This window comes from Panthera tigris, chromosome A1, assembly GCF_018350195.1.
Source record: "Panthera tigris isolate Pti1 chromosome A1, P.tigris_Pti1_mat1.1, whole genome shotgun sequence".
NCBI classification, from domain to species: Eukaryota; Metazoa; Chordata; class Mammalia; order Carnivora; family Felidae; genus Panthera; species Panthera tigris.
This window is the reverse complement of record NC_056660.1, coordinates 69,528,828-69,555,907: the sequence shown is the minus strand read 5'-3', so window position 1 is coordinate 69,555,907 and position 27,080 is coordinate 69,528,828. Positions and strand designations below refer to the sequence as shown.

General features: G+C 42.3%; 1 protein-coding gene and 1 long non-coding RNA gene across 20 annotated transcripts in view; one reads left to right on the top strand and one right to left on the bottom strand.

Annotated features, from left to right (window-relative positions):
• The window catches only part of DOCK9 (dedicator of cytokinesis 9), a 332,962-nt gene that overhangs the window by 155,865 nt on the left and 150,017 nt on the right, over positions 1-27,080 (top strand). For 14 of the 15 annotated variants that reach the window (XR_006215038.1, XR_006215044.1, XR_006215032.1 and 11 more), the window contains exons 4-13: positions 413-495; positions 2,225-2,294; positions 4,115-4,210; positions 5,212-5,346; positions 10,975-11,149; positions 12,051-12,118; positions 21,726-21,800; positions 23,065-23,205; positions 23,517-23,720; positions 24,108-24,230. Coding sequence is in view for 12 of the 15 variants with exons in the window: in XM_042979635.1 (XP_042835569.1) it covers positions 413-495; positions 2,225-2,294; positions 4,115-4,210; positions 5,212-5,346; positions 10,975-11,149; positions 12,051-12,118; positions 21,726-21,800; positions 23,065-23,205; positions 23,517-23,720; positions 24,108-24,230 (1,170 nt within the window). In the remaining 3 variants the exon portion in view is untranslated. The remainder of the gene's footprint in view (positions 1-412; positions 496-2,224; positions 2,295-4,114; positions 4,211-5,211; positions 5,347-10,974; positions 11,150-12,050; positions 12,119-21,725; positions 21,801-23,064; positions 23,206-23,516; positions 23,721-24,107; positions 24,231-27,080) is intronic. The other variant, XM_042979621.1, reaches the window with a different exon arrangement.
• On the bottom strand, positions 3,930-16,756 carry LOC122236852. 5 transcript variants are annotated; one of them, XR_006215094.1, is made up of 4 exons: positions 16,424-16,756; positions 15,448-15,822; positions 11,032-11,110; positions 3,930-4,165 (listed from the first exon to the last, which is right to left on the bottom strand). It is a non-coding gene; the product is annotated as an uncharacterized LOC122236852 (long non-coding RNA). The 5 variants fall into 5 exon arrangements; XR_006215101.1 differs by lacking the exons at positions 3,930-4,165; positions 11,032-11,110 and adding an exon at positions 14,975-15,111 and having other exon boundaries at positions 15,448-15,523; positions 15,634-15,822; positions 16,424-16,752; XR_006215091.1 differs by lacking the exons at positions 3,930-4,165; positions 11,032-11,110 and adding an exon at positions 14,975-15,111 and having other exon boundaries at positions 16,424-16,448; positions 16,666-16,751.

Sequence of the window (27,080 nt, the reverse complement as noted above, 5' to 3'; positions counted from 1 at the left end):
CATGAAAGTGTCTTTTAGGTTCACACTTTCCACCTACTCTCATGTTCTAGTAGAGGGCACAAGGCTTCCTAAACAAGTGCTTTTAACTCAGAAGCAGTACATTGTTTGTTATGTAAATGCAGCAACATGAGGTGCAGTTTTTCCCCTTGTAAAAATCTGCTCTCTGATCATGAATGATGGGCACTTAAAGGGACCCATCCCCAAGGGTAAGGCTTTAAGTGTTTTTAAGCTTTATAGGAACCTCTGATAGTGGAATTTCAGGCAAGGGAGGGTCGAAGTAAAAGAATTGTGTTGATGTTTGTGTGGCTGCACATTCGTAAACCTTCCCAAACGTTCTCCTAAAGCCATCACATATCTTTTTTCTTTGCCTCTTATGCTTTCTATTTTTTATACCCTTCCCCTCACCCCGTAGTGCATCAAAACCTATAACTCTGACTGGCATCTTGTGAACTATAAATATGAAGATTACTCGGGAGAGTTTCGACAACTTCCAAAGTGAGTAAATGGTCAGACCACACAAGGTGGGGTGATACACGTGGGCAGTGTTTTTTGTGCTCGAGAGGCTTAAGGAGGTATGTAACTTCACATGCAATCAGAGTAATTGGAGAACATATTTCTAGATGGTTTGTATGTATATGGAGTAGCTATTGCTTCCAGGGTATTTGATAATAGGACTCAAACCTAGTACTCTGGGATTGGTAAATGGTATAAACATGGATGGTTTAGTTATGGCCGGTGATTCTTTCCAGGGCACCACTGATAGAACAGGTAGAGTACTTTCAGCGAGAAATAGAAAACAAAGAAAATGTAAATGCTACAGTGTGTCTTACCTTTAAAAGAATACTTTGGAGAAATATAAAAAGCATGTCATATTGAATAAATTTTATGTTTAAAAAAAGTAAATCAAAGACAAGCATTCCCCAGATGATTTTCTTACTTTCTTTGAAGTATTAATGGGTTCTGGAATACACCCAAAACAAGTGTGTTTAGATTGATTAGTGGTCATTATAGTGAACCAGGTGGAGGTAGGTCTTGCCTCGAGGGGACATGTTCCATTTCAGGATATCCTGAAATGATGCAGTTGGTAAATTTAGGTAATAGTTGATTATGAAAATTGAAATCAAATAATGATGGATTGTATTGTATCAAAAGTAACCATCACCAATGAAAATTTTACTTGCATCCCTATTAATATATTTTTCTCTATGTTTGTTGCATCTGTGAGTTTGAACCATTGAAACTATTCTCAGTGGACCTAGATGTTTGTTTTTCCTCTTTGTGTGGTTCAGCCACTCCTTGGGAGTGTTTAGCTAAGTTCCCCATTGACTCTTTTTAAACTTCAGCTGAAGACACTCCCTTCCAGCATTATCTTCTCCAGATGGGGTGTGCTCCTTAGTTCTGTATTTACCCAGTACTTATTTGGGGACTTCTAAATTCTGTCCATTTGATTGCCTGAACCTGTCTTCATGGATAGTCTGGTTCATACTATTCTCATGGCTTTCTTAGAACATACTGCGAGCTGTAGCACACTGACTGCATGATATACTTTCACTGCTGGTAGATTTTACCTTTGGCATTAATAATTTTGCAGTTGTGTGATAAGAAAGAGAGGGAGGATACTAACAGTGATTAAGAACATAGATTCTATAGTCTACCTTCATCATCTGCTCTCTCTGCCCTCTGTGAACCTCAGTTTCCTCATCTATTAAATGGTCCTACTACCACCAGTCCCCACCGTCTAAAGGACTGAACGAGGTAATACATGGGAAACGCAGTGCCTAGAACATACTGTTTAATATACCTGCTGGCCGCTGTTTCAGTACTTTTGTTGTTAACACCATCATCATTAACACTGTGGTTCCCACTCTGAAGACCATGACCCCAGTTCCCATTTTTTTCTCATAAACTTCATTTTAAAAGTTATTCTACCAAGTCTTTTTTCCCCCCTGTTCTACCAAGTCTTTATTAATTAATGCACTTTCCCATTTTTAGTATACCTATCTAACTCCCAACAACCTAGCCCAGCTCTTCTACATGGCTTCCGCGAGCTCTCTAACTCTTGGATCACCCACTTTGCAAAGCAGTAGTGTGTCGATTACTTTTATTCTTCAGCCGAGTGGACCAGCTTTGAGTTTGTTAAATGTCTGTTCCTCTAATGGGGGAAGAAGTGCATCTCTTCATGGATTAGGTAATTATAAAACAAGTTTCTTTCTTCTTTTTAAAGCAAAGTGGCCAAGTTGGATAAACTTCCAGTTCACGTCTATGAAGTCGATGAGGAAGTTGATAAAGATGAGGTAAGGTTATCGCTTGCAGATCTGGAAACTGGTTTAGTTTACAGACTTTACAAGATCGGTTGGAAAATTACCAACATTTAAGCCAAAAGCGGAATTGGAATGTTTCTTGAAACAGGGAAAGAATTTTTATTCGATGTATTACTGGATTGATTGAAATAAGGTCTCCATTTCAACTTGACTGCTTAGCATTGCAAGTTCTTCCTGTCTTGTTTATTTGTTCCGAGATCATTTTCAAAGGCCTGGATAAGATTTGGGTACATTGTTAAGAGACACCAAGATTACTTAGACCTTAAGTTTAGGTTGTTTTTCAGCAGACTATCTTGAAACGAACCGCCAGTAGACTTTAAATGGCTCTTTCTTTCAATGATGGGTTTGAGTGATACATATGGTATCAAGAAGCTTTTTTCTTTCTTTTATTCTTAAACAAGGGCACTCCCCCTTCTCTTGAAGAAATCTATAGAGAGAGCTGGGCATTAAGGTGACTGGCCACTGAGCAAGGGAGACCTAATAACAAGTCAGGGCTAGCTGTCCTCTGCGTTTCTCATCTCCCCTGCTCAGTATTGGCTGCCTCATTGTGAGTTTAAGGAGGAGAGGTTCCTTTTTTTTTTTTTAATCATCAGGTAAGCTGTAACACCAGCCATTCAAGAATGTGAACAATGCCCATGGTGGGAAATTATTTTAGAAACCACTTTTAAAGTAATTCTGGAAGAGTAAGTGACCGTCCAAAGTGAGAAACAAGATAGTAAAAACACTTGGTGCTGATTAGTAGTAAGAGTAGGACCAATGGAAATAATGCATGCGAAGGGCACACTGAAAACTGTCAAATCCTAGACAGATGAGTTATTTCTGTTCTTACGAATAATAAGAACAGTAAAACCACCAACATTACATTGAGATGGTCTAAAACAAAACAGAAGACGGGTCTTTCTGCAGTTGTGTCTTTGATTACAAAAATAAAGATCATAATTGGAGATTGGTCTTATGGGATGTGAGTTGGGTAACATGACGGTGAGTGACCCTCTCGTCCTCCTGTACCTACTGAACGTCCATCAGGTACTGCCTTAGAGGGGCAGGGACCCACAGGGCCAGGGCCAGCCGTAGCCTGCCAGATTGTGTGTGTGTGTGTGTGTGTGTGTGTGTGTACGTACACACCTGTCATCTGTCTGTTACATGTACGAGTGTTTGCCTGACATATTTTCAGCAGCAACTGGCAACCCCATGCCCGCCTCCCTGCACCAGAGCCCACAGCTGGAGCTGGAACATGCAGAAGCATGCATTTTTCTAGCCACGTCCCTTCTCTTTCCTAACTCTCCCCCTCTCCTCTCTCTCTTTCATTCTTTTCCATTGCCCAATCCTTTTCTCTCATCCCTCCTTTCTCTGTTGCCTCACATTTCCTTCTTTTCTTCGTTCACCTTCCCCTGAACTGAGCCTCTGGGAAGTTTTCCAGGAATTTGCTTTTGTCCTCCAATTATAGGGGAGTGTAATTTGAAAATATTTTTCATGAAACCCAGCAGGACCTTACAACCTGAGTGGTCAAGTATGGTATGTACTTTCTGTGGCTCATTAAATACTCAAAAATAAAAAATTTGGACTGGAACTAGCTTTGCCTTTTAATGGACTAGAGCTTTCAGGGATTGATGCTTCTCCCTCTCTTTTCCTGCCGAGCCGGCTCTAAAGTGACTTGTGGCAGATGGTAACTCCAGTAATGGGGCACGATGGGGCAAGCCGGCACCAGTTGAATGATTTTCCTTTTGACCAGAGTCACAGCAGATAAGATTAGTAGTGACTGGAGATCAATTGTGGTTTTCCTTCTCTCCTAGGATGCTGCCTCCCTCGGCTCTCAGAAGGGTGGGATCACCAAGCATGGGTGGCTGTACAAAGGCAACATGAACAGTGCAATAAGCGTAACCATGAGGGTAAGGCAGTCCATCACCCTGCACTCCCCTCTCATGAAACCCTTTTTGCTATAGGTCTTGGGAATCATGCTCAAAATGAATGGGCATGTTGTTCTTCCTGACAAAAGTGACATTGTCTGGTCAATAAGATGCCTCCCTGGTGATCAACCTCCATTGGTACCGTCCTGCTCGCACCCACTTCCCCTGCTTCATGCCCGACCACCAGCGTGACGAGATCTTCATCATTGGGCTGGTGCGAAGGCACAGTTGCCGACGCAGGCTTTCTTCTCTGTACCCACGACAAAAGCGATCGTGGCACCTGCAAGCACATCACCCAAGGGCTAAGTCTAAGCACTTTTGGGAGGTCTACTGTGGCAAGGTGAACAAGAGCAAAGCTGGAGGACTGGAAGGAAAATGGTTTGATTGGAAGGGGGTTGGAAAGAGAAGAGCAAAACTAGTATAAAAAGCCATTCAGGAAAGAGGTAGGAGCAGAGGAAGAGCAGCATGAATACTGAAGAGAAGAGCCATAATGGAAGGGAGGGAGGGTGGACGGGGAGAGAAAAAGGAAATCCAGGGAAATGCGGACTGTCATAATCCTGAGGCTGGAAAATCGTTCAGTGTCACGAGGCAGAGAAAAGTTCCTATTCTGCGTGAGCAAGAAACCCTGGGGATTTGAGAAAGTTTCCATCCTTCTGTGCTGCATCCCAAATTGGAGCTCATTGCACTGCTTTTGGGTGGTTATGTAAAAATATCAAATGCTGTGGGTAAGAAAAAATGACCCATGAATGTTAAGTGAACCACCTCCTCAGAATTTAAATGCACTGAAATTATTAAACGTGATGGAGAGTCTTAACTTACCCTTACCTGGGGCGTTGGCCAGGATTAGATTGGTTTTAGAGAGAATAGAGACGGTTTTTACACTTGTGTACTGTGTAAAAACACGTGTGTAGCTGTGAGTGATTGGTAGCGACTGTGACTCTTTTCGTTTTGAAACAAGTGCTGTGTATGTATTTTTCTCCCAGTCATTTAAAAGACGGTTTTTCCACCTGATTCAACTTGGTGACGGATCCTACAATTTGAATTTTTATAAAGATGAAAAGATCTCCAAGGAACCGAAAGGATCGATATTTCTGGATTCCTGTATGGGTGTGGTTCAGGTAAATATGAGTAGAGTTCTATCATCAAGTTTTCTGATCTGTAAAAGTACCATCTGTGAATTTGCAGATTTAAGCAAATACTTCCAAGAATGGCAGTATTGGGGGAGGAGGTAGAACAGCTGTCAGGTAAGTAAAGGCTCGTTTTTCATCAGATACACGTGAAACAGGCAGACTTCTATTGTAGTCGGCTGAGCACCGTGGGGCTGAGCTCCAGTGTTTAAGGCTCAACCACTTTATAGCTGTGTGACCTTGGCCAGGCTATTACCAAAAGTTTCTTCATGTGCAAAATGTGGGTAATGATCATGTTTCCTTAGTAGAGTAAATTGAGGGGACTGGATGAATTCATTTGGAAATATTCAGAACAGTTCTTAGCATCTCCGTGATGAGTTTTATCATTTCTCTCATGGTACCAATAACAGGATTAGTCAACTGGGTTTCAGATCCAGACTGAGTTCAAATCCCTGCTCTACCACTACCAGCTGTGTAGCTTTGGAGACACTGATCCTCTCTGTGCCTCAGTTTCCTCATTTGTTAAATTGGGATAATTGTATTGAATATGGTTATTGAGAGGATTAATTAATATATGAAAAAAAGAGCTTGGAACAGTGCTGGCACATGGTAAGAATTCAGCCAGTATTGAATATTTTTGTTAGTGCTATTGCAGTTGTAGAGTTATTCTTAAAAATTACTATTATTCTTTTTTTTTTTTTTTTGAGAGAGAGCAAGAGCGAGCAGTTGAGAGGGGGAGAGAGAGAGAGAGAGAGACAGAGAGAGAGAGGTGGGGGGAGAGGGAGAGAGGGAGAGGGAGAGAGAATCTTAAGCAGGCTCCATGCTCAGCATGGAACCCGACTCAGGGCTCAATCCCATGACTGTGGGATTATGACCTGAGGCAAAATCAAGAGTCAGACTCAACCAACTGAGCCACTCAGGTGCCCCTTATTTTTAGGTCATGACCTAATGGTTCAGTGAGTTCAAGCCCCTCATCGGGCTCACTGCTGTCAGCACAGAGCCTGCTTAGGATCCTCTGTTTCCCTGTCTCTCTGTGCCCCTCTCCTACTGGTTCTCTTTCTCTCTCAAAATAAATAAATACACTTAAAAATTAATTTTAATCATACATAATGCACAACTGTACTCACATTATAAAAAAAATCAGACCATTACAAACTGGAGGTCCCTGTTGATCCCTATCTCTCCCTTTCCCAGGGAGCTGCTGTTACCAGTTTCGGTGTAGGACCGAAAGCTGCTGTTTTGGTGTAGGACCTTCCAAACCTTAACAGAATTGTCTCTGAAAGCAAGTTGCCAGATTCCCCATCTGTCCATCCATCTCCCCACCCCCCTGCCACTTTCCAGAAAGGTCTAAGGCAGTAACTTACAAGGAAACATAAAACACAGGATAGCACAGATTTAAAGTGTGTTTGAAGGCAGGAGAGGTGAACAAGGAGTCAAGGTAAGGAGGAGATGAACAGGAATTAAGCTAAGAAAGAAGCATAGGTGTTCAAGAGACCTAACACCTGCTGTGGGTGGGTGACAAACTGGGCTCTGTGCTTCCTAGCTTGGAGACCCGTTCAATCCAGTTAGCCAGAAGCTGCCCGAGTAATCTCAGAATGAAGATCATTCAGGCATTTCTCATGGGGGCCCTGAGACAGAGGGCACTGTGTGGTTAATGAACAATCTCCCTGACAACTCCTCACAATAGATGCAGTCACCATTATCAGAGAATTCTTCCTAAAATGACTCAGTGTTGGCTGATGACATTGGCCCGAAGCTCAGTTCTAATCAGAAAGGTCGTTTTGTGGGGCCAGTGTGATTGAGGTTAGAGACACAGCTCTCCGGCCTGACCTTCAGGTGTGTACTTGTTTATGTACTCACATGTTGAAAATTACATTGCATTTTCATCCCAAGTAATTCATTCATCTGGTTTAAACCGTCAAGCAGTGCAGAAAGGCAACCCTGCGAGCACCTTGTTGCCCGAGTGTCTTCCACCTCACCCACTCCCCACTCCCCTGACGTGATCGTTTTCAGCTGTTTTCACTCTTCTTTCTGGGATGTGCCTCCATAATGCTGGAAAAGGCACGTCCGCTGCTTTTTATTCATCACTTCTGGACATTATGGAAGGTAGGATTTTAGTTCCTGCAGCCCTCCTTCCTGCTCTAATCTAGGTGAATTGCTGTCTCAGCCTCTGGATAGCCATCATTCTGGAAACTCTTTGCCTTCCTGCCTGCGTCGGATTCCCTGTTTCCGAGATCCCATGTCTTCTTTCTTGTTCCACTTTCTTATTTTGGAGGAGCACATCCTCCAAGTAGCTTCCTGAGAAAGAATGTCGAAGTTGTTAATTTCTTGAGAGTTAGCTTATCTGCCAATATTTTTGGTTTTGCATTCAAACTTGATGGATACTTTGGGTGTATATAGAAATCCAAGGTGAAATTTACCTTCGAATTTGAAGACACCCCATTATGTTGTTGTTTTGGGGGTCTGATGTCCCTGCTCTTCTTAATCTTCTCTTTATCTCTAGTGACTTGCAATTTGGGTTATTTTGTCTTCATTTTGATGTGGGTTTTTTTTTTTTTTTTTTGGTAAACTGTTTGTTAAGGCAGAACCTACAAACAGAACATGGACACGTCATGAATGCATGACTCAGAATTTTTACTACTAGATTTGGATCTGTTTTGTCTTACGTGCTGAGAACTCTGGAAGAGCTCTCATTCTGGAAACTGTGTCCTGTGTAATATAGCCACCGTGGTCTTCTGGAGCTCTGCTCAGTCTCTTTAACCTAGGGGGACTGCAGGGCTCTGTCGGGCTCCCCTTCCTGGGCCACAACCCAGTCACCGCCTCCAGCAGAAAGCTTAAGGGCTGCTAGGGTGCAGCTCATCTATGTCCCGTCCAGCAGGGGTCATGGTCCTGCCCTACCTGTGGTCAAATATCCGCAAATAGCTGTTTCATCTCTTCTGTTCAGTTTTCTAGTGGTTGTGATGGGAGAGCGAGTCCAGACCCTGTTCCTCCATCAAGCCAGCAGTGGAAATTAGGGGTCCAAACTCAGACACCTGCAGGAGCCGAGCAGGAAAATTAAGTAAAAGAACAGGCCTGCGTGGAAAGCAAGAGGGAATGCATCACATTCTGTGACAAACTGGAGCACGAATGGTCCCGTCTTGTGGGGCCGCCAGCCACCTCCCTGCTGTGGCTGATGCTGGGCGGAGCTACCAGTTCAAGGGGGCCAGATGATCTGTTTTTGTCTTGTTTTTAGCAAAAAAATCCAGAAATACAAAATTTTACTTAAATCTTGGTATTTTTGATTACCGGAAACCAATTTAAAAACAGCCCCAGGGATGCCTGGGTGGCTCAGTCAGTTAAGTGTCCGACATTGGCTCAGGTCATGATCTTGCAGTTTGTGAGTTCGAGACCCGCGTCGGGCTCTGTGCTGACAGCTTGGAGCCTGGAGCCTGTTTCAGATTCTGTGTCTCTCTGTCTCTCTCAGCCCCTCCCCTGCTCATGCTCTGTGTCTCTCTGTCTCTCAATACATCAAAGTATGTTTCTTCACAGTGTAAAGTAGGCAGGACCAGAAACGGTCAATGACAGTGAATTAACTTCTTGTGTGGGATTTCCAAGTAGGGGTTTCATTTGTATTCTTGAGCTAGGAGACCTTTCAAGTTACTTTCTAGTTAAATCTTCAGGCATTTCTTTTAAAGAAAAGTTTAAAGCAAAACTATTAAGAGTTTTGTCGCCTGTCTTCGGCACAGCGTGTAGGTGATTTGTGCGTCCGGCATCCCCGGGCTGTCGGTCAGCCTGTGCAGTGTTCTCCGTGACCTTAGGTCCTGACTTTAAGGGACATCTCTTCCTTCATATTCTTCATATTCTCTTCCTTCATATTCTTTCTTCATCAGGTGTGGCTGATGGTGTTTAACATTTAATGAATTGTATCCAAGGCTTCAAAAAGTTAAATAATTTGTTTTTATCCACATCTGTTTGGAAGCTAAGCACCAACACTGTGGTTTGTTTGTTTTTGAATTGTTTTTGGACATTGTGGAAAAAAAAAGTAGTTGATTAATGCTATGGGTTCAAAGAAATGCATAAACTGATAATTTTAAATAAACCTGCAAGTTATCCAGTGTAGAATCTTAAGGCCTAAAAGCATTTTAGAACCTTGAAGTTGATTACGTTTATTTCCAGATCAGAAAGATCAGGCTGAGAAAGAGGAATAACTTAGAACCAAGGCCTGATGTCTCCCCCACTTTTAACTTATTTTCACAGTTGTGACTGGGACAGAAAACATATTTCGTACCTAGCCTTTTGACTCCTGTCTGATTCTGGCCCTGACGTGAAGTGAGGCGCCCGCAGCGGGCAGTATGTACTTAGCTTGTGTGGCCTGCGTGTTTCTGAGAAGCACGCTGCCAAGAACACAGGCACCTTGGGGAGGGTCAGGGCGTCCCTGCCACCTACACTGAGGAGCCTCTCAGGGACTGCGGCTAGCCAGCCAGCTGCTAGTGGGTGAGGGCTACTCTGCCCCCTACAGGTTGCCCTCAGCCTGTACATGCAAGGAATCTTGGGCTGTGGTCCTTAGAGCCGAACTTCTTTCTAGTGCTGTTCCCTGGAGGCGATTGTGCTCACCAGGGGAGGTTTGGTACTGTCTGGAGATGTGTTTTAATCTTCACAACTGGGGTTATGTTCCCTGCATCTAGTGGGTAAGGCCAGCGATGCTGCTAAACATCTTGCAGTGCACAGGCCGACTCCCACAACACTTACCAGCCTTAAGCATCAGCAGTGCCAAGGCTGAGAAACCCTGGTCTAGGGCACTTTCGTCCTCCATCATTTAATGCATGTGACTACTGTCTTTGTACTTGGAGCTGGACACTCTTTGACAGGTGTAAAAACTAGAGGCATGAGGGAAGGCTGTAGACTTGGTGTCCAAATACCTCTGGGGACTCACAAATGATGGGAAAGTTCCAGATGAGGAGGTCAAACACACTGAGAGATAATGTTTGCTTTATAAAATGGGATACCATGCACTACTTCATCAAAAGAAAAAAAGGAGCTGGAGGAGTTGAAAATTTTCAGTGAAATTTCATTCATTCAGTAAATTTTTTTTCCAGAGCTTATTGTGTACCAGGCAGTGTTCTAGAAATCTGGATGTAGCATTGAACAAAAGTAATATCTACCCTAAGGAGCTCTCATTCCATTTGAGGAGACAGACAACAAGTGAAATCCATGATGTGTCAGATGGGAAAATAAAATTATGGAGAAAATAAAGCAGGGAAGGTAGAGAGTGATGAGGGTTTGTGGGGAAGGGACTTGCATTTTTTTAAAATTTATTTATTTGTTTTGAGGGGGGAGGGGTGGGGGGGCAGAGAGAGAGAGAGTATTCTAAGCAGGCTCCGCAGAGCCTGACACGGGGCTCGATTCTGCAGAGCCTGATGGGGGGGGGGCTCGAACTCACAAACCACAAGATCATGACCTGAGTCAAAGTCAGGCGCTCAACCGACTGAGCCACCCAGGTGCCCCAGGGGCGCGCATTTTTAAATAGCTTGGCCCCAAACGCCAATGAGATAGCATCAGTCAGCGAATAATAAAGAGGAAAAATTTTAAGGCCATTCCAGTTCTCTTAAAATGTGTCTCTGTACTCCTTTTCCATTTCAGAACAACAAAGTTAGACGTTTTGCTTTTGAGCTCAAGATGCAGGACAAAAGTAGCTACCTTTTGGCTGCAGACAGCGAAGTCGAAATGGAAGAATGGATCACAACTCTCAACAAGATTCTCCAGCTCAACTTTGAGGCTGCAATGCAAGAAAAGCGAAACGGAGACTCTCATGAGGGTAAGCAGACCTCGCTTTCTCCAGGGACATGCATACTTCAGGGCATAGGGAGCCTGTGTATCGCCAGGTACGCGAGCAATGGGGCAGATGTGAGCTCTTCACAGAGAGCTTGTGAGCAAAGATTTCGTCACATTAGAATTTACTACCCTGACAACATTTTTATCAGGAAACCTTAAATGGGAAGAGCCACAGCTTCGGGGCAGAAAGGAAGACTGAGTTCAAGTCTTCGCAATATCATTTTTCAGCTGTGAGACCTTGGGCAAGCTACTTACATATTCTGAGCCTCGGTGTTCCCATCTGTGAAGTAAGAATAAAACAGAACTTGCTGGTCGATGGGAAGATTAAATAAGATTATGTGTCTCGAGTACCTGGCACAAAATCAGCACTTAAAATACTGTGGTTATACTGTCATTAATCCTATCCTTTAGATTTTTTAAGACAAAGTTAAGATGGGCAGAAGCCTCATTGGTGGGAAGAATCTGGCTGTGTTCTTGACAACTCATGTTTTGTTTCAAGCTCTTAGCCCGGTGAATCTCAACCCTGGCTGTACCTTAGAAATTCTGTGAAACTTTTTAAAAAATTCTCTTTCTTATTTAGTTGGCCTGGGGTGGGACCTGGGCAGGCATTTTAGTGGGTCTGATGGATGTGGCCATGCAGACTGGTGTTCATAACTAATATCAGTTCTTTTTAGACAGTGTCTATGCTTTATCAATTATTAAATATTTGGTTCTCAACCCTGGGTGTAAGTATTTTTTTTTTTAAGCTCCGAGGTGTTTTTAATGGGCATTTAGAGTTGGAAACCACTGCATTCAAGGGTGAATATAAGAGGCCTTTGACCTCCTGCTTTAAATAAAATACATTCAATTACAAGTAACTCAGGTCATCTGTTTTGCCATTTTAGATGATGAACAAAGCAAATTGGAAGGTTCTGGTTCCGGTTTAGATAGCTACCTGCCTGAACTTGCCAAGGTAATAATCATCTTCAGTCTTCTGCCCTTCATAGAATGATACTGAAATATTTCTCATTTCCTAGCTTGTCCAGGATGGAATCTATTGAAATGAGTAACAATTACATTGTAGTAAATCGTTAAAAAAGACACTGTGGTTACTGCTCTCTATTTTCTGTCCCAAATGTGAGGGGAGGTAAAATACTCACCTGAGTCAGATTTTAGTCTTGTTTTCTGGAAAGTGCCTTACAGATTATTTTTTTTATTATTCTGTGTCCCTGCCCTTCCATAATGTTTACTACCAGATTACGAGTATTGAAATAACCAAAACGCACAGGTAAAGTTTCCCACGTTAACATGGTACCTACTATGTTCACACATACGCTCTCCCTATTCACGTTAATAGACACACTTCCAAAGAGGGTGGTCTGTGACAGTCCTACTGCTAAACCAAACAGGGGTTGCCTGAGTTTTGTAAATTGCCTCTGGGTCACTCTGAATGAAAAAAAAAAAGTTACACTTGTCTTTAATAATTTTGAGAAACCTTAAAGTTACTGAAAATCACAAAGATCAAAACAGCCGACCTCATTCCCATGACCCAGATTAAACCCTGTTACTCTGTGGTCCTTTTAGCTTCCATATTTTTTAAAGAAATAAAACATCAACTATAGTTAAAGTTCTTTTTAAACACCATCCTTACTCCATTCCCTTCCTCCTCCACAGGCTCAAGCGGTGACAGACACTGTTATGAGTTTCCTGGGATTACTTCCATTTTATCTCTATATCTTTCCCAGTGTATCTATCATAATGATCTACATGGTTGTGTTCCTTTCATATGTTTAAAAATGTGGGGCGCCTGGGTGGCTCAGTCGTTTAAGCGCCCAACTTTGGCTCAGGTCACGATCTCGCGGTCTGTGAGTTCGAGCCCCCGCGTCAGGCGCTGTGCTCACTGGAGCCTGCTTCAGATTCTGTGTCTCCCTCTCTTTCTGCCCCTCCCCTGTCTCCTCTGTCTCTTACTCAAAAATTAAATTAAAAGAAACATTAAAAAAAATTTTTTTAAATGTTATATAAATGCTAACATATTATTCTGTACTTTTCTTTCTTAATTCAACTTTGATTTTGAGATCTGTCCAAGCTGGTATATAGATCTAGTTCATCCCTTTGATTGCACCATGTAAGCATTTTATTTTAGCTGTTCTGTTATTTCCAATTTTTTTTCCATTACAAACAATGCTACAATGAATATCCTTGTACTTGTCTCCTTGTGTGCATCTATGAATGATTCTCTTTTAAATGAGAGAAATATCTTTGTCTTCTCCAGCCATTTCCATTCTTGCTCTGTTACTGCCTTTTTCTTCTTCTTCTCTGCGAATACAGTGTAATAGAGACCCTACACACCCACATCTTAAACACTGTAATAGAAAACATGGTTTATCCATATACGATTATAAATAGACTGGCATTCAGCATTGACCTTTACTTTGAGACAACATGGCTGTTCTAAAATATAAAATCTCCCTCCCTGGCTAGGACTTGAGAGTATTGTTTTTCTTCAAGACTTGACTGTTACCACAGTATCTTTTTAGCACCTGCCTATTAAAGCTAATTTTAGTGTCACCATTGTAACCGCCTACTAAGCCGGGACGGCTTTTGGCTTGTGTGTATGTGTTTTTGTGCTATGAACTTCTATGCATCGTATTTTGCATTGAGATTCACTTTTTTTGTTTCTGGATATTTGGGGGGCTCGTAATTTCTCAAAGCAGAATGTTTAAACCCATTTTATTTATTGAAGCAGATAATATATGCAAAGCAATCCAGAACTTGGAAAGTAACTTTCTACACTTACTGGGTGAACACCGTGGACACCTAGGAGAAGACTCATATTGTTTGAGCCTAATGTTGATTAATTAGAAATCTGTATTTTTTTCCTCCCTGTGAAGACATTCAGGAGTTGTGCCCTCCTTTCTTCTCTCACTGACTACCTGTAGCTGGCCAGCATAATAATTCAATATTTCTCAATCCTAAGACCTAGGAAAACTTTTATTTACTTTATTTTTTTAAGTTTATTTATTTTGAGAGAAAGAGCTCACAAGCAGGGGAAGAGCAAAGAGGGAGAGGGAGAGGGAGAGGGGGAGGGAGAGAGAGAATGAATTCCAAGCAGCCTCTGCACTGTCAGTGTGGAGCCTAGCGCGGGTCTCGAACTCATGAACCATGAGATCATGACCTGAGCCGAAGTCAGGAGCTGGATTCCCAACTGACTGAGCTACCCAGGCGCTCCCTAGGAAAGTTTTTAAACTTTCCTTAGTTTAGTTATATGAGATAACATATATAAGAGAGTTAACGCACACACACACACAAAGATATTTAGAGCTATTTTCAAACTGTGTGTAACAGGTTAGTTGAAGCAGTTTTGGTTGGTTAAATCAGATTAATTAGTTTAAACCCCCCATTTCTTTTTATTTTGCTTTGCTTGATTAATTAATTAATTAATTAATTAATTTAATTGAAGTAGAACTTATATGGAACACTAGTTGGATAGCTCAGTGGATTTCACATTTGGGCACCTGTATAACCACCATGCAGATCAATGCATAGAACGCTTCTAGCACTCCAGCAGACTATCCTGTCCTCCCCTCCCAGCTGATATGCCTGCTGTTTTTATGTCTGTCACTGTAGATTAGTTGTGACTGTTCCAGACCTTCTTATCAGTGGAATCATACAGTATGCGCTTTTTACGTGAGGCTTCTTTAACTTAACATTATATGACCCAGACATTTTAAAAATATAAATGGAATAGAACTGAATAGAGAATATTAAATACACTACCCTTAATAATGACAGATATTATTTAAAAACTTTTTTATTAGGTAATCTCTGTGTCCAACATGTGGCTGGAACTCACTACCCTGAGTCTCATGCTCTACCAGTTGAGCCAGCCAGGCAGCCCAATGTAGTATGTGTATACGTATTGGGTTGTGATATAAACATATTTCTTACTGTGGTCATGGTCAAAGCCTGAAAAAGAAAGCATTATAAGGGGCTTCGCTGTTGTTATTTCTGCCCCCCGACCCCAGCTCTTAAGTGTTTTAAAAATATTTTTATCTAAGAAGATAGAAAAAGGGCAGCAAGTAATTTTTCAAAGGGAAAAAAAAGAAGAATGAAGATGTATTGCCATGCAGTCAGCGTGCTGCTGGCACATTTGTGATGCTTGTGTGGTGTTGCGGGGTGGGTGAGCCCAGGCCTGACTGTGCGGGACTCTCAGCCCTTCACAGTCCAGGGCTCCAAGCACCAATGTGGTCTTAGCTTAGTTTATAACCTTCTCCACTGTGTCCAGGTGGGGACCATTTGTACCTGTTAAGGAAGCAGGGAGTTGACTGACTGCTGGTCCTCTTGATCTTGAGAGGAATGGATTCCATAGTTGTGTAATCTGCTTGAAGTAGAGGTGGGGGGGTCGGGGTGAAGGAGAAAGAGACTGTGTGCATAGCCACTTGGGAGAGGAGAGTTTAATCAGGGATGAAGAGGCCAAGAAGTCAATACCAGGGATGGAGGTGTAAGGAAGGGTCCAGCGGGAGGTCAGGCCACAGGTAAATAAGTTGCAGAGAAAAGACGAGCGGTGGAGTCAGGCAGGAGGTACTGACTGTGTGATTTAATGGCAGGCTCCTCTCTGGTCAGCTCCTCTTTCTGCTGCATTCATCCTGTTGCCCCGGCTTTTGTCTTCCACTGTGACTGAGACATAACAAACAGGATATGAGTGACAGGAAGTTGTTTCGGTACAAAAATAACTGATGTCTCATTTTGGAATATAATGGAGGGGGGCCCTTGACATATGACAAGGGTGGTATGGGCCTAGGTTTTCAGAATATGTTGTACATTCTCAGCCCTTAGATTGCTTGTACATTTAGTACTGAACGTCTTTGTTGTTTTCTTATTGAAGACACACTGTATCTACCCTAAAATCTCTTCTTTTCCTCCTGTTGTCTAATATGGAACCAAATACATGTTTGTTGTAAATGTAACAGCACTTATAGTATTAGAGCACATGGTCTTATAAATATTTTTATTAACTACACAAACTGCAGTTAAAGTTAGTCAATGGTTTCTTTTCTACAAAGTCAAGGGGTAAGGCAATCAGGTTGTAAACCCGAGTATGATTCATTTAATAATGTTTTTCACTGGTTATGTTTATCCTAGGTGTCATTGGTATATATATGTCACCTCCTTGTGTAAAGAAAGTATGAAGAAAACCCTCATGCTCCAACCCTATATTTTCCTTCACAGCTTTTCTATTTTTGTAGGTTTCTTTGGTACTCAGAGAACAGCAACTCACCTTAATTTGGTCTCCCCAAGTGGTTCTGAAAGAAAAGCATTGTTTCATGTTAATCCAAAATTGCTCACATTCAGTTACTTTATAACTTTTTAGCGAGTGAACTTAATCTTTCTAGGTAAACCTTGTGTTGAACACAAGATGAATTACTGTGTCTCAAACTTTATAGTCTCACTGAGGTTGAGTAAGGGTCAGTCGGCCAGGCTTAGCAGTATTTGTTGGAACCCAAACAGTTTCACAGATACCTTTTCTGACTTTTTTAAACCAAGTCTGTAATAGATGCTTCCTTCCCTGTATCCTAATCCAGAAAACTATGTCATTGTGTTATGATACAACGGAGGTGGCTAGGGTTTTGTTTATGAGGTCAGCAGGCATTCCAGCATTCCATCTCTTGAGCCTCCTTATTCTCTGTGCTTTATTATTGGTTTGTGACACAGAGGACGAGATAGTGGTCCCGGGGCATTAGATACCTTGCAAGTAGTGGAAACAAATCATGACAGCTCTTTAAATTAAGAAATATACGTTCTGGCCTCAAAGGAATTTGCTAAGTCTTCTTGTTCCAACCTATTCTGTTTAAGCCAACAGCCAGCACAATGTTTTTTCTGATAACTCATCCTCAAAATAAGATGCTGTTGGCCACGGTCTCTGGCATTTAATTGTTTTGCTTGCTCAGAGATGAACTTAAGACACAGAGTATGCTCGAAGCCTGTGGCAGTCCTTCTGGAAACCCTTTGAATGTTTGGTCCATAATTGCATCTTAGGTGAGGAAGAAAGCATTGTCAGGGTGTGTCTTTAGTGGTTAAAGGTAGGGCTCACAGGAGTGAGGGGAACAGCCTTTGTTTTAGACGAATCATTCTCTTGACTTCTAAGCAAGTACCAGTTTTTACAGATGACGGCTCTGTCATTGTCCATTTTCTTCATGTTTTCCTTTCTGCTGAACCCAAAGTATTAGACGGGTTGTGAGCAGGACAGCAGCAGCAGGGTCCGGGGAAAAGCCAGTCCAGTTCTTCCTACCTCCACGGTATGGACCAACCACAGGTTATTTTAAGAGGAGGGCTGGTTTCTGTCACTTTGAGAAGTGCTGGGTGGCATAGGCTGTGGGATAATGTTTTTTTTACAGCTATGTTTTGTGGGTCCTTAGACTGTGAAAGTATTCATTACAGGAATTTATTTTATCGTCTTTACTGAAACTTAAGTAAAAATAAGTGTGTTTGCTATAATAAGTGAAAATATCCAAAGTTATATAGAGTTAATCTTTCCCCTTCATCCTCCACCCCGACACCCAGAGAGCACTAGTGTTACTAACCTGTTGTAATTCCCCTGGCGTCAAACCGATTGCTCGTGGAAACATACACACATATATAGCGTTTGTAGTTTTTTAAAAAAATATGTTCGTGATATATATACATGACTCTGAAACTTGTTCCATGACTTAAAAGTATCTTGTAGATGTCCCTCTGGGGCCGTAGAGGGTCTAGTTTACTCATTTTTCATAGCTGCGTGGTATTACAGATATGGATATTATGCACTTTATTTAACATCTCCATATTCATGAACATTTTGGGTTATTTTCCTTTTTTTAGTCTCTACAACCTGTGCACAGTAAACAACGTGACTTCTTTACAAAATACTTGTGTTCTAGGGATGTTCCCCAAAGTGGGACCTCTGGGTCAGAGGTTATTGTGTTTTTAATGCTTTAAATATTGCCAGGTTGCTTCCCCAAAAAGTTGGAACAACTGACATTTCCATTTCTCTGTGTCCTCACCAGAGGAGTGAAGATGGTATTTCCCTGCTTTAATTTGTGTTTTGCTGCTTAGTGGTGAGATTTTCCTACTATCATATATTTGGGTTTCTTCCTCTCTGACTTGCATGCTCATATTCTTTGCCTCTTTTCTTTTCTTTTCTTTTCTTTCTTTCTTTTTTTTTTTTTTACTTTTTTTTATGTCGTTATTTTATTTTGAGAGAGAGACAGAGAGTGCGAGTGGGGGGAGGGGCAGAGAGAGGGAGAGACACACAATCCGAAGCAGGCTCCAGGCTCTGAGCTATCAGCACAGAGCCCGACGTGGGAGCTCGAACTTACAGACTGTGAGATCGTGACCTGAGCTGAAGGCCGATGCTTTTAACCAACTAAGCCATGCAGGTGCCCCCTTTTTTTCTTTTCTAATAGTTGAAGGCCAGACAGCCTCAGTTAGAAGTCAGGCTTCTATTGAATGTGTTGAGGTCTTAGGCAAAGTATTAATTCCTTGTGCCTTAGTGTCTCCTCTTTTAAACAAGGAAAATACTAGGACCCACCTCCTATCGTGGTATAAGATTTAAATGTGCACTTAGGATAATAACATAGAAATGTTGGCTGTTATCCATAAAAATTTGCTTTTATCATTATGATACTTCCAGCTTTTGTTATTCCCTGACTCTAGGGCAAAGCCCTGCCCTTCCCAAGCCACGTTTTCTTTCTGCCTAGGTTTTACTTGGTAATTCCTTCAAATACCATTTGTTAGGCATCCCCTGTTTAATGCATCGTAGGCCACGGAAGGAATGGGGGAAGGAGCTGAGTTTGCTTTTAATCAGCATCATCACAGCTGTCAATGTATGTAAGGTAGACTGTAAGCTTTTAGGTTATTTTTACATCTAAAGGTGTCGCTTCTTTCCCATTAAATGGTTTCTCTAGTGAAGAATATATCCCCTGGATATTAGTGGCAACATCAGGATGCTTTGAGTCTCTTTTGGCTCGTTGTTGATTTTTTTTTCTTTTAATGTGTCTGCATCCCTGGTTGTCCTCTGATTATACAGACCTCCTAGCAGTCGTCCGTGCCGTGTTCATTTCTCATCTTGTCTCATAGTCAGTGTGAGACAACAAGCGTCTTTCAAAAAGGCACCAGGGATTGTATCTACATTAAGAATCCATTGCTCTGCGGTGGTGTCTGAGATCACAGGCCTTGCCTTTGTTGAAGGACTCCAGAGGAAATTCAGAAGTAGAATGCATTACTGTTGGTGGTGGCTTACAGCACCTGGTACTGATGTTTTTGTTGGGAAACATCATGGTTTGGGCACAAAGTAAAGCAAATTCTCTTGGGTACAGTTAAGTATACTCCACACGCCATAGGTTCTGGCTCTTGTGATGTGAAAAAATAGGAACGGTGACAGGTAAGATGGAGTTAAAAAGTTGTCCCATCCCCCATAGGGCATCAGCTCAAATCACACGATTTGCAGGAGTGTTCCTTACCCCCAGAAGCCTTAAAGCTCCCATAGAGAACGGCGAGATAAACCTTGTTGTGCAGAGAGACTTTAGCCATCATCTTATTCAACATTTTTACTCAGAAATGAAAGTGGAGTCCAGAGAGGCTACGCGGCTTGCTCACATTTACATAACTAGTGAACGAGTGGACTAGAACTAGAATACAGTTTCTTAGTGTTCTGGTGGTCATTTCATTTTGCCAGAGAAAGATGGTTTTTAAGTAGAGTTATGATAGAGTTTGGGTCATTGCTAAGAACCAACCTGTTACAACAACCGCATGGCTGAGAATATTAGGAAGATGTTCAGTCTTATTAGTGGTGATCTAGAAATGTAATAGACCGTGTTTAGCCACCAGCAGAGATGGTAAGTCACCCCTTCCACTGTGGCTGTCGCTGCCCACATCACATGCTGAGATGTGAGTCAGTCTGTGGGGAAAGAACAGATGAGAGAGGACCCTCCATTCTGACTCTATAGACTTAACCATGGAGATTGAGAGTCATAAGAATGGATACAAATTTAGAGGAACCAAGCACGAAAAATAATGTGGTTGGCAATGACTTCCACCTTGTGAATGTCTTAGAAGCTTCTTTCTGTTCCCAAATTCCTCTTCTCCAGCCCCTTTGTCTGTCTCCCTCCATGGCTTCTCTTCTTGCCATCCCTTCAGTGTTGGGGCCCCAGGGTTTCTTTTTACAGACCCCTTCACATTTTCCCCCAGGGAATTTCAACTACTCTCAAGGCTCCTCTGTCCCCACCTCTAGACTGATGTTCTCCAAGTCTGTAATTTCAGCCTTCCTCCCTACCTCGTGCTCAAGTTCCATCTCTCTGTCCACAGGCATCTCCACACTCCACTTTATCACCCTCTCCACAAACCTATCTCAATTAATGGGTTCACTGGACAGCAGGCTACCCACATGGGGACTGTGGGCTCTGTGATGGACTCTGCTGTGGGATGGGAGGCAGGTGTGATAAAGAGCCCATGTGGGTCTTCCCCTTAACCCACCTCCTCAGCCCTACCCAAGGGGTTCTTCTAAAAATGCAGAACTGGTTATTTTGTTCCCTTGCTTAAAGTAGTGCCGGGTGTTTTTGGCTTCTGAAGGAAATCCACAGTCCCTAACACACAAATCCCAGCTTCATTTCTCTCTACTTTTCCCGTCATGCCCAATGAATGACTTGATCATTGCTCAAGTGTGACTATACCTTTGTACCTGCAGTACCTCCTCCCAGAACTCCCTTCTCCCCTTTTCTGCCAAATGTTTTTGTAATGCAAGGTGGGTCTTCTTCTGGGAACTCTTTTCCGACTGCCACCTCCTGGTCCAGGTTAGTGATCACTGTGCCTTACACTTTCTTTGCCATTCTTACCACCTGTTTGTATTGTCTTCGCTAGTATTCCTTGGGTGTAGAGGCTTTGTTTCATTCACGTGTGTGTCCCTGGTGCCTGACACATACTGGGTGCTCAGTAAATATCTATTGACTAGACCAGCAATGCTGCCTCCTGCCTGCCACAAACACCAATGGCAATCCTTCAAGATCTGCCATAGGTTCTCTGGCCCACCATTGCAGACCTATTCCTTTCTCTTCCTGGGCTTCTACCTCAATCTTAGATGGACTCAAAATTCTCCTTACCATCTGGGCTCATTTCCCACTCAGCGTCTGTCTGTGCTGTGTGTCCTTTTCATTCAGCCCCAAATATTCATGTTTTCTTACTTTTTGCTGTTCTACTCCTGCATTCATAGCCCGTCCCCTCTTCCATCACTTTATGAAACCTTTCTTGAAAGTAATGGTTAATTATTTTCTTTTGCGTTCTTTGACTGCTTTTGACCCTGAAATTGACTGTAGTTTCATAAGGGCAGGATTAGGTCTTCTTTTCCCCCGTGGCACTCTGGTGTGCTACCTCCTTTGATGGTCTCACCTTGTTCAACATGCAGTTGACTCTCCAGGATGACAGGAGAGTTGTCTGGCAGCCTGGATCTTCAGGATGGGACAAACATGTTTGGACACCTCTGTAAGAAGAGGTTTGTTTTTGTTTTTTTTTTTACCGTAATTTTTATTTTTTGTTTATCTTGTTATCAGAGTACCAGAGAAGCTGAAATCAAACTGAAAAGTGAAAGCAGAGTTAAGCTTTTTTACTTGGACCCAGATGCCCAGGTATGAACTATTTTAATGTTTACATTTTTAAACTAAGTCAGGGAAAGAAAACAGACAGATGATACGTTTGTTTTATTTCTGTATTTGCTTGTTTGTTTACTTTGGACTGGTAAGCAACATAACAACAATACAGAACATTCAGGGGAAAAGGAAAAATAAAAAATAACCATAGTCTCATCTCCATTACCACTTCCATTGTGAGTGTTCCATATTCAATAGACTGTGGAAAACTGAGGGATTTACCCAAAGACACTCTCAATCCATAGAGAGCATATAATTTACCCCATAGAAAGACCATCAGACAATAATAAGCATCACTGAAGATGCCCAGTTGGCAGTGGTATTTCCTGACTCACCCAAGGTGCATGTGATCCACATCTGTGCCCTCAAAATCCACACTTGGTGTGGTGGGGCGGGGGTGGGGGTGGGGGGCCCAGGGCAGCTGGGAGGGGATGAAGGTTCTACTGTATTTTCTCCCATATTTTTCCCCTTTTCATTTGTGATCTTTTTTATAGAACTTCTTTACCCCATTTACTTTAATAATAAATGTCTTTTTTGCTTTACAGATTTCATAACCATGTATATGTTTTTGCTTTTTTGACAATTTTTTGTTGTGATAAAATATACATAACATAAATTTACCATTTTAACCATTTTTAAGTGTGCAGTTCAGTGGCATTAAGTATGTTCACGATGTTGTGCAACCATCACCACCACCCATTCCAGAACTTTTTCATCATCCCAAGCAGAAACTCTATCCACTAAACACTTACTTCCCATTCCTCCCTCCCCTCATTCCCTGGTGACCTCCATTGTCCCTGTCTTTATCAATTTGCCTGCTCTAGGAACCACATTTATGTGAAGCAATATATATCCTTTTGTGTCTGGCTTATTGCACTCAGCATGATGTTTTCAAGGTCCATCCATGTTGTAGCATGTGTCAAAATTTCCTTCCTTTTTATGGCTGAATAATATTCCACTGTATGTATATACCAGATTTTGTTTGTTTATTTAGTTGTTGATGGACACTTGAGGTATTCCTAACCATAATTTTTAAGCTTGGCATAATAATCCATGGGGTAGATATACCATCATTTATTTGACCACTGTTATAAACTATATAAACTTATAAAATAATAGCACTATTGTGAGTTAAGTGAGTTTAGCCTTTTCGTATTTTATGGAGTTTCCTCAGGATACATTTATTATATGTTTGTTTTAATGTGAACATAATATATTTATGTATTTACATTTTCTTTTAAAGAAGCTTGACTTCACATCAGCTGAACCAGAAGTGAAGCCATTTGAAGAGAAATTTGGAAAAAGAATTCTCGTCAAGTGCAATGATTTATCTTTCAATTTGCAATGCTGTGTTGCAGAAAATGAAGAAGGACCCACTACAAATGTAATTTTCCTCTTAAAAAAGTATTTTAAGAAATAGAGATTGCAGATGTACCAGTTGCAATGCAGTCTGGACAGAAAATCCTAGTCTCTGATCAGAGAAGTGCAGTGTTTAATTAGATCAGGATGCGGAGGGTTGTTTAGCCTCAGGGACAGGATATTTGTGACAAATGAAAGGGGTGATGACTTCTTTCTCTTGAGCTATCATAAATAGGTTTTGTAATTTCTTCTTCGATAGCAGCATTCTCTTTTCCAGACAGTTTGAGCTGTAGTGATGGTCTAGATTGATTTTTTTGTTTTTTGTTTTTTGTTCAGGTCGAGCCTTTCTTTGTCACTCTATCCCTGTTTGACATAAAATACAACCGAAAGATTTCTGCCGATTTCCACGTGGACCTGAACCATTTCTCCGTGAGGCAGATGCTGGCCACCACGTCCCCAGCTCTGGTGAACGGTGGCAGGAAGAGCTCACCTGCCCTTCAGGACATCCTTCACGAAGCTGCCATGCAGTATCCGAAGCAGGTGGGAGACAGAGCCCAGCAGTCGTCCCTACTGAGACTTATCTTGCACCTGCTGTGTGAATGCATAATGAGACTCCGCAGCACGCAGCTAGGGGAAATGAGACTGTTGGTTATATCGACAGCATATATAAGCAGGCAGGAAAGGCAAGCTGAGAGAAGAAGAAGCAGTATTTGATTTCTCATTTTTTTTTTCTAAACTTTCTGCTAGTTGCCCACCCCCCTGACCAAATTGCCTTTTTGATCAGATGATAAACTAGCGATAAAGCACTGAGTGCCTCTGAATAGCGTGTTTTAGCACTCTTTGTTGCTTCAGAACGTTTCATGTTCAGGGGATTTGTTTAACGTGGGTGTGAATTTTACTCACTACAGAAAATCTTTTGTTCCCTAGGGAATATTTTCGGTCACGTGTCCTCATCCTGATATATTTCTGGTGGCTAGAATTGAAAAAGTGCTTCAGGGGAGCATCACACACGGTGCCGAGCCATACATGAAAAGTTCAGACTCTTCTAAGGTATGAGTGACTTTTATGCTTTATGATGATAAACATCAATTCAATAAAAGGGCCCTCTGTGAAAATAGAAACGCTTAAAGAAATCAGAGTTAAGCCTTATGTATTCAGCGAGATGTATTTATACTTTTTATATTTTAAAATATGTGCACTCTTCACATAGATTTACTCCTAACCTCGTGTGTCCAATTTTCATTGAAAAGTAGTCCTGTATGTAAATAAAATCCTTCATTTGTCTAGACAATCCTAACATCCTAAAATAATTGGCAAAACTGGAATTATGAGCTTAACAGTAAACTTTCTATCATTAAAAAGGACATATATTCTATTCAAATAGAGTGCATTCCACTTGTTGACGTGTCTCTCAGGTTCTGGAATTATCTTTGGGTCCATTTACACTTAAGTGTGAGGCTGGAGACTAGGGGATGGTCTGACCAGTGAGGTCAGTGCTTCAGGTGCCCTGTTTGGTCACACGGGGAGGTCATGGTGGCAGAGGTGACCTTGGGTAGAAGAGGGAAGGGAAACATACAAGCTGTCTGGTGTGTTTCCCTTACTTTGGCATAGTGCTCACTACTTGGGGAGTGCCTTGGTGGACACACACAGATGTGAATGTTAGAGGTTATCTAGTCAAGAGCTCTTCTCAGGCATCAGAAAACTGAGGTTTACTAAGGTTTAGTTACCTGCTCAGTGCCCTACAGCTAGAGTGACCAGAGGCACCTGACTGTCACTTTCCAGCACGTTGAGCTACCTGGTAGAGTGAGCTAATAGAGTTCTGTCTCTGCTGGCTTTACAGTATTTGTAAGTGCTCGTCTGGGAGATGGCCCTGATACACTGACAAGGACTGGTCAGCAGCAGGAGGGGACACCTCCAAAGGCTCTAAGGGACATTTCCTGAGCTGAATCAGAGCTTCCCCTCATGCTGTCTGTGGCCGGCCATACACCACAGGTGTGTCCACGAGCTGCAGGGTGGTTGTTAAAGAATAGGTTGTAGGAGTCAGAGACCTGGGTGCTGAGTGCCTAGGTACTTTGGAGAAGTCATGTCACCTCTCTGGGCTCTGGTGTCCCATCTATTGTTGAAGGATGATATTGCTACCTGCCCCACCTCCTCTCAGGAACAGCGCTGAGATCAGATAATATACAAGACATTGCTGGGTGCCTGCGTGGCTCAGTCGGTTGAGCGTCTGACTTGAGCTCAGGTGATGATCTCATGGTTCACAGGTTTGAGCCCCAAGTCAGGCTCTATATTAACAGCCCAGAGACTGGAGCCTGATTTGGATTTTGGGTCTCCCTCTCTCTCTGCCCCTCCCCCATTCATGTTCTGTCTCTCTGTCTCAAAAATAAAAATAAAACATAAAAAAATTTTTTAAATATACAAGACATTGCCGGGGATGCTGCAAATCACTGACACATGTAGGACAACGTTATCATCTATCCCAGCCCCAGCCAGGGGAGAACCCATAGCCCCAGGCACACTGCCTCCGACAGTATGCCTTTCTGGCTGATAACAGCTGGGTCAAGTTTGGTCTCTGGAGAAGAAGCGATTTTATTTTTTAAATCAAGTTTGTAAAACCTTAGATAAGAAGCTCTTTCAGCTCTTCAGTGTTTTGATTAATAATCAATGAAGGCCCAGGATGAGATCGGCTCCCCTGACTGTATGTGATATGTTTCCAGGGCCTAAATGCACCGTCTTTGCTCTTCTGCCTGCCACATGCACGGTTTGAAATTTGGCAGCTCGTGATGGTGCAAAATCACATTTCACTTTGGGCTAGACTTGATGCTCTCCTCCACGCTTCCCAGTGGCCGCCGAGCACCTGTGGAAGTCGGCTCTTCCCTCCTTACGTGTGGGATGCACAGCTCAGCCACGTGTATGTTACTCCATACGTTCACACTTCCAAAGTAATAAATTAAGGCAGAGATTAACCTTTTTATATCAGAATAGGTTTTATATCTCTCTGCTCTCAAGCATGTTGTATCAGAATAGAACTTTTGGCAGAGATATTACCGAAGGATGATTTTCTCATGCATGTCAGAATTGTTTCTTTCCTGTTTTCCAAGATGGTCTAGAACATCATTTAGAGTAAATTTTGTCTTGGAGGAAGAAACTCTTATAAGAAGTCTCTGTCGGTGTAGATCATGAATAGATTAAAAAAGAGGAAGAAAGAAAGAAAAGGGGCAGGGGAGACCAAAGACAAAATTGAGTTTTTCAGTCTTACATACCTTATGTTCCCTGTGCACCCTCAATAAGTCTGTGGGCTTGGACCCTGTTCGCCGCAGGAAACCGTGAAACTTATTTGAAATCTGGGTTTTAGTTTTAAGTTTTATGCAAATATTGTGTTTTACTCCACAGTATAGTCATTATTGTTAGAAATCTAAAAATGACAGTTTCTATCTGAAAATAGAAGGTAGGCCATTTTACCCTGTGACTGTGTGCCCCCAGTGCCCACAGGATCATGCCCTTCCGGAAGAAGAAATGAAGGAACTGGAGGAGCTCCTGACACGTTTCGGTCAAGACATGTTTCTAATTCATTCGTGAGGGTAGCAATTCTCACAGCATGACTGTGGTAGAATCATAATGTCTGGTAACTGGAAGGGATAATGAAAAGTACTGTGGCTCACGCCCTTCATTTCTCAGGTGGGGAAAATGGAGCCCAGAGGGAGTTAATGGCCTAGACTCACACCGCTGGTTTCAGTTTGACCGAGAGACAAACAACTCTATCATCTCAGTTTTCGCAAACCTGATGCGCACAGGTCACCGAAGGTCTGGTCAGAAGGCAGGTTCTGACCCAGGGGGTCTGGGGTGGGGCCCGAGACTCTGCATTCCTGATAAGCTCCCAGGTGCTGCTGATGCTGCCGC